General features: G+C 36.8%; 1 protein-coding gene across 1 annotated transcript in view; it reads right to left on the bottom strand.

Moving 5' to 3' along the window:
- The window catches only part of GABRA1 (gamma-aminobutyric acid type A receptor subunit alpha1), a 77,147-nt gene that overhangs the window by 30,475 nt on the left and 33,595 nt on the right, over nucleotides 1-13,077 (bottom strand). Inside the window, exons 6-7 of the mRNA XM_036752347.1 lie at nucleotides 11,187-11,269; nucleotides 1,529-1,672 (exon numbers count right to left, since the gene is read on the bottom strand). Coding sequence (XP_036608242.1) covers nucleotides 1,529-1,672; nucleotides 11,187-11,269 — 227 coding nt within the window. The remainder of the gene's footprint in view (nucleotides 1-1,528; nucleotides 1,673-11,186; nucleotides 11,270-13,077) is intronic.

Raw genomic sequence — 13,077 nt, 5'->3', positions numbered from 1 at the left:
CCACCCATCTCATCGCAGATGAAGAAACTGAGTTTTAAAAAAGGAAGATTCATGACTAAGGTCATACAGTCAGGGTGTAATAAAGCCAAGATTTTACTCAAGGTACTCTATCTTTATATTTATTCTACTATGCCACAGTGTAGCTCATATATAGGCAAGATAAGGACTAAAAATAGCTCTTTTGGCTCCTGTTTGAGCGCTCTTTTCACTATTGTGTTATGAAATGTGGTTATAACCAAATATATTCATATATCATCAGTAAGCATTTATTAAGAAGAAGATATGTGCCAGATACAGGTTTTACTTGAACTAAGATACTACTTTGCAAATACAATTAATTTATTTTCTCCTTGTAAAATAAAATATTTCTAACGCTATCTTTTTTTTTCCCTTCAAAGAGAATTAAATGAATATTGTATTAGGCCTTAAAACTGAATACAATGCTATGGAGGGGAAACTATACTGATATGGGGTTATCTGATATTTAGGGGAAATATTTAAAGTGTTTTAATCTTTTGAGGATTATGTAAGTCCATTTTGAATATTTAAATTCTAAAAAATGGCAGCATAAATAAGATAACAAAAATATGTGATATTTTGTTGTTTGGTTTTGTTTTATTTTTTGTAATAATTTTATTGCTAAATAATTTTTATTTGGAAACATAAGTCTCTTGATACATATGGATGGATCATTAGATTTTTAAAGGAACTCCATTAAAAATGTTGTATTTTGCTGAAGACTTTTAAAGTTATCAATAATTGAACTCTTTCCTATGCAATGGTATGGCAGAGTCATGGCTGTCAGCCTTTTGGTACACTCCTCAAGGAGCTGGAATCCAAATGTGACTTTTGGGAGTTGAACTGATGTTCCCATTTTACTTAGACACAAAAAATGGATGTTTAAATGACTAAGCACTGATTTGATAACCCCTCCATGGAATCTGATCACCCAAGTTTGAAAAGTGAGTTCCAACTGTGTATTAACATCTGATCCAGATCTTAAACCTTCAGCATTATCGTTAGCATATTAATTATAGTGCAACAAAAGACTGGCACCCCACCTACTCCAAACATACCCAAATCACCCTAAAGATCAGCAACAGACCTTTTCTCAAACAATGGACCGTAAATCTGTTCTCTCATTCTTGTTTAAAGAGAGGGCACTCTTCTAATATAATATTTCCCTTTTGATGCTTCAGAAAGTAGGGAGCTAGTCACCAGAACCTCCCTAGAACATAGAGCAGACAAAGACTAAAAAATAGCTTATTTCACCTCCTAATTTTATAGATGACAAAGCAGAGGCCCAGAGAAGAAAAAAGATGTGATGAAACTCATGCAGCAAGTCAGTGCCTGAGATAGGGAAAGAAACATTACCTCTTAACTTTGACCACAGTGCCCTTAGCTCTGCTTCATACTGTCTTGCATCTTGTTAAATATAACAAGATTTTTTAACTATCTAATTTTTTAACTATCTATTGGTGTTTCTTCCTCCAGGCCAGGAACTCTGGAATTCAGAACGATTACTCACCTGTACTGGACTGGACAATTCCAGAGTCCACAGTTTGTCCAAGGAGATCATATTGATTTAGGCGAGAGCCATCCTCTGCTACAACCACAGACCGTGCTGGTTCTCGAGTCCATTCATATACAACTTCTGCTCTAGTGTAAGCATCTAATTGGAAAAGAAGAATAATGTGTCACATCGCAGAAGTCACAGAACTGTTAGAATAAGAAGGGACTCAGTGAATATCTAATCAAACCCATCTCTTCAGAAAGATAAGGTATTATTATCCTCATTTTATGGTTGAAGCAGCTTGGGGCCTGAAATATTATGACTTACTGCTGGTTACAAAGTAACTATGTGGCTGAGGGAAAACTAAGAATTCAGAGATGTATCTAAGAAATTTTTTACACACAAGGCAAGAACAATAAATCACACGGCACAAAGATGCTTTAATTTTGGAGAGTCTATGGGAATGGTATGTGTGGGGATACTTGAACACAAGCATGAAGTCATAGAGAGAGCAATGGGGCAGGGAAGATAGTGTCTTTTTTTAAATCATACTTGCTAACTAAGTACTAAGCTCTGTTATTTCTGCATTGCTGAAAGACAAGTGCCGTTGATACCCTAAAAATTCAGCACTTGGGGCAAAGCCCCAGTCAGCACACCTAGGTTACTGCTCTAAAAGATCTCAAGGCTCCTTTGCTCTTGGCACAATGATTCTTCAACTAAATCCCACTGCCTCTTAAGAATATATTAAAAAATTGTGATTTATCAGCACATGCATTTTTGTATTTTCATTAAGAAAGGTAGACTAAAAAACTAGAAGCTGTATTCACTCTGACATATAATTAACATGTATGTTTATGTAGAGAATGAGGCTTGAAGATTATTCATTTTCCAAGAAATTTCACTTATTTTTGCATTTTCATGGAATAATAATAATGATAATAATAATACAACTATATTTGTGTTGCTTTATATATTTCTCTAAGTACTTTTACTTACAATATTAAAAAATATCAGAATAGGTTTTTTACTGTTGCTCATTAAAAATAGATTATGCTTCCTTGGGACATTTTAACATATATGATTTTACAATTCCCATATTTCATGTGTAGAACCCATTGTTGAAAAATCATATGATCAAAACCGAGATGAATAAATCATTTCTAACAAAATATAGAAATACAAAGACTGATCATTCACAACGAGACTATGATTTTTTCTCCCATTCTGGACATATAATTGGGATTTTAGTTTCAAAAATGGTGTGTGTATACACTGATAAGATGTTACTAACCAGCTTTGAAAGCCACTTTTTTCCTGATCATGATAAAATTGTATAAAAAAAGCAAAAAGCATACTGAAAATTTGGTGTATATTCCCTTAGTGATTTCCACAGTTTTCCCCTCTTTATAAGCTTTCTTAAAGGGCCTGACTGTAATGAGGTGAGTGACGCTGTTGAATGTTACCCATGAGGTTTAATTATCTTTCAATAGGGCATTTTCTTTTCTTCCCTATCCCTTCTTTTCTGGGTCACCAGTCAGCAATCAGTGTATATTCAACAGATGCTTGAAAGAGAGTTTTCTGTGAATCATTACAGTGGCTAGTGATACTTCATGCATCATATAAGAATCACAAATGTATAATTTGGGAATTTGACCTCACTGATTTTTAAATCAGTGAGGCATTTAGCATGTGCTGCATTAAATGGGAGACTTACACCTCTCAGCATTCCGCAATGTAGCTTTTTATTCACACAAAGGGGAGGGCATGGAAATCTAGGTGGAATACAGATATAGTACCTAGAAACTAGAGTTCCCACTTCAAAAGTGACTTCCCTGCACAGTGACGAACAATTCTTATCTAAAACTCTTCTTAATGTGGATGATTTTCTACTTATTATGAACAATATTGAATCTTATGATGGAATCTAATAGATCATTTGATCATCCATCTTCCTCCCTCCTCCTTATTTTTTTCCAGAGATGAATTGTTTTCCCAAAGGTTACACAGCTATTTTGTGGGAAAGTATAGCTCTCCAGTCTCCTGGTATGGTATGTATTCCAAACACCTCACTCTTCAGAAAAATTTACAAAATTTAGATAACATCTGTCTTGTATATGTGTACAATGTATGTACATACATGTAGAATGTAGAGATGTTGCAAAGGTCAAATACACATTAAATCAGTCAATCAATGAGCCTTTCTTAAGCACTTATTATGGGATGGTGGTTCATGCAGGAAAGCAGAAAATACTAAAGAAATTACATTTTCCTATTTTGTAGGTTAGGCAGATAATTAAGACACTGTTTAGTGCATGTCAGATTGGTAGAGCTCAAAAGAGAATGATTTCTTCCATGTTCACAAGTAGGAACAGAGCCAATGGAAGCTATGATTCTTTGTCTTGCACTGGCCTCTTAGTTGTTTGCATAACTGATCAGAAAAGCATGTACATATAATGTACAATTTGACAGCAACTTTGTAATTATATTGTGTCATTTTCTAGCAACTTGTTGGTAATCTTATTAGCTATAATAATCCTCAAGCTGTAATTAGCCTGAGCTACCATAAATTCTGCAATTTACTTAGAGGTAGGTTATTTCTTATTCTTGTTTTCTGCCCCAGCTACTATAATACAGATTAGAATAGAGATAATCACATTTTTCAGTTAGTAATATATAAAGCCCTTTTTAAAGCATATCAAGAATGCCTTGATATACACTCCTAGAGTATCACAGCAAGTGGCAAACTATGTACTTTCCTTTGAACTAATTTCAAGGGATCACATGATCATAGATTCAGCAGTCCAAGGGAACTTAGAAGTAATCTAGTGCAAAACTCATTTTATGGATGAGTGATCTGAGACCCATTGACTTGGTTAATATCACACAGTTAACAAGCAATGGAGGTAGGGCATGAATCAAGGTAATCTGGTTCCAAATCTAGCATTTTTGCATTGTGACACATTCTCGTTTCTAAGCTTAAAATGTTGGCGCTATAGAGAAAAAGCTAAAGGAATTGGTGTCATTTAATCTGGGAAAAAGAAGGTTAAGGAGGAAATTCATTCTTCAAGTAGAAGGATATGTATGAGGAAGATAGTAACTAGATGTCTAAGTCATTAGTGTATGATAAAAGAGGAAATAAGACTTAAAACAGAAAAGATCATAGAATTGCCAAAATTAGGGCTCTAGAAATAGAAGAGATAACAGATCCTATCTGGTCAAACTCCTTCATTTTATATATGAGGAAAATTAGTCACAGGGAAGTTAAGAAACATGCCCAAAATCACACCAGTAATATCATAGATAGAATTTGACCCTAGGACTTTTGTCAACAGAGCCACTATTCCCAGGGTTATAAAATAATAGTATGGATTTCTCAAAGAAGTTGTGGAGTCTCTATCCCTGGTACTATTTGAGGAAAGGAAAAGCAAGTGAAAGATCTATTGTAAAAAATGACTTCTGTCCTAGAGAATCAATCAAGCAAACAACCAGACAACCAAGATGGGGGGAAAAGTTTCAAGCACCCAACTATGTGACTAGATATTTCCAGGTCAAGCTCTAAATTCTAAAATTCTCTTCTAAAATAAATTCATCACTCATCCTATCCCATTATGATTTTTCACCCAAGGAAAAATAAAGTTATTATTTTATGAGGATTATTGAATTGTGCACCCTAACCCAGGGGTGGGGAACCTACAGCCTCAAGGCTAGATGTGGCGCTCTACGTCCTCAAGTGTTGCTCTTTGACTGAATCCAAACTTCACAGAACAAATCCCAAATAAAGGGCCACACTTGAGGATTTAGAGAGCCTTGAGGCCTCAGGTTCGCCACCCCTTCCCACCCCACCCCACCACCTGCCTTGCCTGATACATACATGCATGCACCTGTCCTTTTTTCTTAACAAGCTTCAAACATAAGTTTAGCCATGACAATCACATTTTAGTAGATCGTTCTAAAGAAAACACCTGCTTTCTTCATTTTTTTGCATGCCAACATATGGCTTTTGTTGTTCCAGAAGCCTCATAAGCATTTTTTACATGGTGTTCAAGTAAATTGTAACAATATCCCACTCAATTGGATATTTTGGCTAGAGGCTTCCTATTGGAACTAGGTTTTTTTTTTTTTAATGCAATTTATTTATTTAACATATTTGGTTTTCAGCATTGATTTTCACAACAGTTTGAATTACAAATTTTCTCCCCATTTCTGCCCTCCCCCCCCCCACTCCAAGATGGCGTATATTCTGGTTGCCCTGTTCCCCAGTCAGCCCTCCCCTCTATCACCCCCTCCCCTCTCATCCCCTTTTCCTTTCCTTTCTTGTAGGGCAAGATAAATTTCTACGCCCCATTGCCTGTGTATCTTATTTTTTAGTTGCATACAAAAAGTTTTTTTGTTTTTGAACATCTGATTTTAAAACTTTGAGTTCCAAATTCCCTTCCCTCTTCCCTTCCCACCCACCCTCCCTAAGAAGTTGAGCAATTCAACCTAGGCCACACATGTATTATTATGTATAACCCTTCCACAATACTCATGTTGTGAAAGGCTAACTACATTTTGCTCCTTCCCAACCCATCCCGCTTTATTGAATTTTCTCCCTTGACCCTGTCCCCTTTCCAAAGTGTTTGTTTTGATTACCTCCACCCCCATCTGCCCTCCACTCCATCATCCCCCCGCCTTTTATTTTTTTTTTATCTTCCTCCCTCTTCTTTCCTGCGGGGTAAGATACCCAGCTGAGTATGTATGGTATTCCCCCTCAGGCCAAATCTGATGAGAGCAAGGTTCACTCATTCCCCCCTCACCTGTCCTCTCCCCTCCTCCCATAGAGCTGCTTCCTCTTGCCACCTTTATGGGAGATAATCCACCCCATTCTATCTCACCCTATCTCCCTCTCTCAGTATGTTACTCTCTCATCATTTTATTTCTTTTAGATATCTTCTCTTCATCCTCAACTCACCCTGTGTCTGCTCTCTCTCTTTTACATATATATATATACACATACATACATATACACATAGATACATACATACATTCACATTCACTTATATATATACTTAAACATATATATATATATATATATATATATATATGCATATTCCCTTCAACTACCCTAATACTGAGGTCTCATGAATCATACTCATCATCTTTCCATGTAGGAATGTAAACAAAACAGTTCAACTTTAGTAAGTCCCTTGCAATTTCCGTTTCTTGATTACCTTTTCATGCTTCTCTTGATTCTTGTGTTTGAAAGTCAAATTTTCTATTCAGTTCTGGTCTTTTCACTGAGAAAGCTTGAAAGTCCTCTATTTTATTGAAACTCCATATTTTGCCTTGGAACATGATACTCAGTTTTGCTGGGTAGGTGATTCTAGGTTTTAATCCTAGCTCCATTGACCTCCGGAATATCGCATTCCAAGCCCTTCGATCTCTTAATGTAGAAGCTGCCAGATCTTGGGTTATTCTGATTGGGTTTCCACAATACTCAAATTGTTTCTTTCTGGCTGCTTGCAGTATTTTCTCCTTGATCTGGGAGCTCTGGAATTCGGCAACAATATTCCTAGGAGATTTCTTTTTGGGATCTATTTGCGGAGGCGATCGATGGATTCTTTCAATTTCTATTTTGTCCTGTGGCTCTAGAATATCAGGGCAGTTCTCCTTGATAATTTCCTGAAAGATGGTATCTAGGCTCTTTTTTTGATCATGGCTTTCAGGTAGTCCAATAATTTTTAAATTATTTCTCCTGGATCTATTTTCCAGGTCAGTGGTTTTTCCAAGGAGATATTTCACATTGTCTTCCATTTTTTCATTCCTCTGGTTCTGTTTTATAATATCCTGATTTCTCATAAAGTCACTAGCTTCCACTTGCTCCAATCTAATTTTTAAAGTAGTATTTTCTTCAGTGGTCTTTTGGACCTCCTTTTCCATTTGGCTAATTCTGCCTTTCAAGGAATTCTTCTCCTCATTGGCTTTTTGGAGCTCTTTTGCCATTTGAGTTAGTCTATTTTTTAAGGTGTTGTTTTCTTCAGTGTATTTTTCAGTATTTTTTTGGGTCTCCTTTAGCAAGTCATTGACTTGTTTTTCATGGTTTTCTCTCATCCTTCTTATTTCTCTTCCCAATTTTTCCTCTACTTCTCTAACTTGCTTTTCCAAATCCTTTTTGAGTTCTTCTATGGTCTGGGGCCAGTTCATGTTTTTCTTGGAGGCTTTGGTTGTAGGCTCTATGACTTTGTTGTCTTCTTTAGGCTGTATGTTTTGGTCTTCTTTGTCACCAAAGAAAGAATCCAAAGTCTGAGACTGAATCTGGGCGCGTTTTCGCGTCCTGGCCATATTCCCAACCAACTAACTTGACCCTTGAGTTTTTCAGTGGGGTATGACTGCTTGTAGATTACAGAGTTCTATGTTCTACGTTTGGGGGGGAGGTGCCAGCTCTATCAGAGCCGCACTCCTCCTTCCCCAAGGACCCCCAGTCCAGACTGGGCTCAGATCTTCGGCAGGCTGTGCACCCCTGCTGTGATCCGCCACTTAATTCCTCCCACCAGGTGGGCCTGGAGCCGGAAGTAACAACAGCTGTAACTGCCCCACCTCCGCTGCCCCCGGGGCTAGAAGCCGAACCGAGAACTCCTTCCACTCCTGCAGCTTTTCCCACTAACCTTCTCCGCAGTCTTTGGTGTTTGTGGGTCGAGGGGTCTGGTAACTGCCACAGCTCACATATTCAGGGCGCTAGGGCCCCCTCCGCCAGGCTTCTGGTCTGGATCGTCCACGCCGCTCAGGCTGGGCTCTGCTCCACTCCGTTCCCAGCTCCCAGCTCCCAGCTCCGTGTGGAATAGAGCTCACCCAGAGACCATCCGGGCTGTCCTGGGCTGGAGCCCTGCTTCCCTCTGCTGTTCTGTGGGTTCTGCCGTTCTAGAATTCGTTCAGAGCCATTTTTATAGGTTTTTGGAGGGACTTGGGTACGGAGCTCACTCTAGTCCATGCTTACCAGCCGCCATCTTGGCTCCGCCCCCCCCCTATTGGAACTAGGTTAAGGAATTTTTTTGGCCTGGATAATTCAAGTGAAGTCCACAATCTGTCCAAGGCACTCCCTTAATAAGAAGGTTTCCCTCTTTAATTTTAGGCCCCTGTTAGACCAGGACCAGTCCATCCTGACCAGGCCACAAAAGTATCCTCTTTGAGGTGTGGCAGCTGTTGCGTGAGTCCAAGGGTGGTTGATTTGCTCTATCATAACCCATGACAGTTAAACAGCTGACAGCCTACCAAGAAAATCAAGTAAACTTCTTATCCTCAAGCAACTATAAATTACAACATAAAATAAAGGCACAGCATTTTTCAGGCTAGTGAAAAAATACAGTCATCTAGACATCTGAAAAACCAATAGATTAATAATAGAATATTGGATGTAGAGAAGAACTTGGAAATTGTGCAGTCTAAACTTTCAGCATATACATGTGATGATAAGGTGAATTTGTTTGCCCAAAGTCAGGGCTCTTGACTATGATTTCATTTCACCATTTGCTATTGCATGGCTTTCCTGACAATCATGTTGATGCTTTCTACGGAATGCTTTTACAACCTCCTTTGCTCTAAAACTCATATGTACCATGTTTGGAAGTGAAGAGGGGTTAGTCAGGAATCTAAATACAATGAACACTGACAGAGTAAACATTGGCTCTGCTGTGTCTGAAATATAATTCAGATGGAGGATCCAACATCACCTGTCCTTAAATATTTTCTTGTTTGATTGTTTTTTGGAGGGGTGAATTATTTCAAGCATTTGATTTTCTAAGGGTGTGCATATTTCCCATATTGGTACTACAGAGTGTGCTATAGTCAGGAATTTTCTGTCCTGAGAGCCAAAAGACAGTTTCAAATCCAAGTTCTTTTGTCTGTGACCTTGGAAAAGTTTTATTACCTCTCTGAACCTCAGTTTCCCTCTATGTAAAATAATGAAGAGTTGTCATGTATATTCTCTAATGCACCTTCCCTCTCTAATTCTTCTTCAGCTTTTTTTCTATAAAATCCTTTTTTTTCTATAAAATTATGGCAATTTGAGTGCTATAGATTGGGGATAGGCACTCTAGTTTTCTGAGAAATTCCATGTGCGTGTGACCTAATGGATAGATGATATTGAAAGACGTTATTTGCATCATGTGGTGTTCACCAGAAAACAGTGTGGCAGTTAACACTTTGTTCCAGGTAGAGACTGGCATAGATAGAATTTCCCACACACACACTTCTCTGCCAAAGAGAATATTTTAAGAAAAAGATTTCAAATGACAAATAGTTCTTCCAAACAAACATTTCGTAGTGGCTTCTTGGAAATTTTACTACAGAATTCCAGCTTGCAATGTAAGATATGACTGAGAGGTTTCACTGTAGACAAAGATTTCTGGACTGGATCAAGAAATATGAATTTCTAAGACTAAGCTGTAATAACCATTTCTTATGATCAGAGGATCATTAAATGCCAGCTTAGAGTATTTTCCAGCTTGACTTTAAAGTGTTTTATAAGGAGCTGAGGTTGATGTAAATGAATTTGAGTGCAGTCTTGTCTAAAGAATAGTGATATGCCTTCTTGGGTTCTTTTCCAATATGGTAGCTCAATGAATCTAAAAGAGAGCCTTTAACCTATATTCTCTTGATACCTTCCTATACTACTCCTATTTTTCCTCCATGGATCATATGTCTCAACAAAAATAGCTATTCAGGAAGACCATCTTACAGAGTAGGACAGCATGTGAACTGTGCCCACATCCATTTTTCCCCTAATAGACAAGCCAGGGACAAGGATATCATGACCTACTTTTCATGTAGACACATATGCTTATCAAATAGTATCAGCTTAAACTCAGAATGAAATGTGGGAGGAGGAGAGAATGCATGTCTCTGGGAAGTGAACCCTTGCAAAACCTCTGAAGACAAGGAATGTGTTTGCTTATTTTATGTTTTAAAAAGGGCAAAAGTAATAAGGTTCCTATTAATTTCTAGGTGAGCTTCAAAATATAAGGCACTCTAGTTAAATACTGAATATCATTAAAAGTATTTATAATGAAATAAATTCCTTTGTATATCCAAATGGGTCTATGACTTACTCATGGGCAAGATTAATATAAGATCTTTTTGCCCTTGCAACATTGATCAGGTTTAGGTCATCCTTTTAGTGGGAGGTTTTTCCCTTATTATAATTCAACCTGGTGATTATATATAATTTTTTATTGTGGATAAATACCAAACCATTGTAGTATCAATCTGAGTTGGGAATAAATGATGTATTGGTAAATCTATATACGTTTGTGTGTGTATACATACATATATATATATATATATACACATATACATCTATAAACATATACACACACACATATATGCATACATGTATATATGTGTATATGTATTATGTATATATGTATATATATAAGACCTCATCCTCACCCCCTATTCAATGCCTGCATATTCCATTAAAGTGAAATTTCTAAGTTCAACTTATTCATCCAGTTCTCTTCTCCACTAGCTAACTGATGTCTTCCTCTTCCAAAAATATATAGAAAAGTCATTGGTATGTATAGACTACTACATTTTAAAAACCGTAAAAGTACTTTACCAGCGTACTCATTATCAGACATGTCTGATTTGAGTCTTAGAACTCTCAAAAGCATAGACAATTAAAATTGAGGTAACTCACAGCTTCCAAATTTCAATGGGCAGGCATGGGCATCCATTGGAAAGTCTTCAAGGTGCATTGGGCATTCAGCTCGCACAGTCAATCTAGTCAGTTGAAAAATGTGGAAAGAAGCACTACAGATCAGATTTGCCACCACCATTCCACTCCCCCCAATACCAGTAGAGATATAGATTCAATACAAACAAAATCCAAATCTGGGGAAATAGATAAGAAAAACAATGCATTATTTATCCATTTATGATACTTTAAGTATCAATGTTTTCTTTGGTTCAGGCATTCCCTCTCCCAAGGAACATTTCAGTCTCTCTATTCTCTATTAAATGGACTTCATGATTTGCTCTGGCTGAAAACAGAAAACAAAACAAAGCAAACCTCATAATATGGTGACTAGCCATCTGAAAATGAGCTTCTTAGCCAGGTCTATCCAGAGCTGACAGGTGTACATCCTATCACTGAACCAGTACTCAAAGTTTTTTTTTTCTGTCTTCTTGATCAGTTATCTAGTCAATATGCATTTATGAGTCACTGCCTATGTCCAAAATATGATAGGTGCTAGGGACACAAAGAAAGGCAAAAACCAGTCTCTACTCTTAAGGAACTTACATTCTAATAGAAATGACAACACATGGATAAGTAGGTATGCATAATACCATATCCTATTTTACTATACTCTGCTATTGTATCATACAATATGTAATATAATATAATGTGAAATGGCATGCTATGATATACTATATCATAACAATGCATATATAGGAATATATGTGTATATATGTATATATACATATGCATATATTATGTATATGTAATATTTTTAGTCATAGAAAATCATGAAATCCATATAACAGGGGATGTTGTTGTTCAGCCTTTTCAGTCAACTCTTCTAACCCCTTTTGGAGTTTTCTTGGCAAAGATACTTGAATGTTTTGCCATTTCCTTCTACAGCTCATTTTACAGATGTGGAAACTGAGGCACGAAGGGTTAAGTGACTTGTCCAGGGTCACACAACTAATAAGTGTTTGAGGCCAGATTTGAACACAGGTCTTCCAGATTGCAGAGCCAGTTCTCTAGCTACTGTACCATCTAGCTGCATATTACCAGGAATAGAGAGGTTGATATAGATATATCTATATCCATTCATCCATGTATCTGCCAACTGTCTATCTATCTATATCTATCTATACACACACACGCACACACACACATGTGTGTGTGCGTGTGTGTGTATAGGGGAGAGAGATTGAAGGAGAGAGAGAGTAGAAGATAATCACAAAAGGAAAGCCATTGGTAGCTGAAGGAAATGGGAAAAGTCCTCTGTAGAAGATGGGATTTGAACTGAGCCTTAAAAACATGGTCAGAGATTGCACTTCACCTGGCATAGACTTTGACAACATAGTGATACCCTCATTCTGCATTATGTGATGAATCAATAAAGGATGATATAGATAGATAGATAGATAGATAGATAGATAGATACCTTTGTAAAAGATATATAAAGATATATACATACACATCTATGTAAGATCATAATCACATATATTATATATAATATGTATTCATATATATGTATATGTGTGTATATATATATATATATATATATATATATATATACATATATATATAAAACATCTTCACATTACATTAGATGTTGACTGGGTCACTGAGAGGTTAAGTAACTTGGCCAAGGTCATATAGCCAGTATTATGACAATATGAGCTTAAACTAAGATCTTTGTGGCTCTGCCCACACCATGCTACCTCTATGATTACACACACATATATATACACATGTACACATATACATATATACTTATATATATATATACATACCACAAAAATTAAAAAAAAACAAATGAATATCTTTTGTTTTCTACCACTATTTCTTCATGAGA

The sequence above is a fragment of the Trichosurus vulpecula genome, chromosome 3 (genome assembly GCF_011100635.1).
Source record: "Trichosurus vulpecula isolate mTriVul1 chromosome 3, mTriVul1.pri, whole genome shotgun sequence".
Classification (NCBI taxonomy): domain Eukaryota; kingdom Metazoa; phylum Chordata; class Mammalia; order Diprotodontia; family Phalangeridae; genus Trichosurus; species Trichosurus vulpecula.
This window is presented reverse-complemented; position numbering and strand designations above follow the sequence as displayed.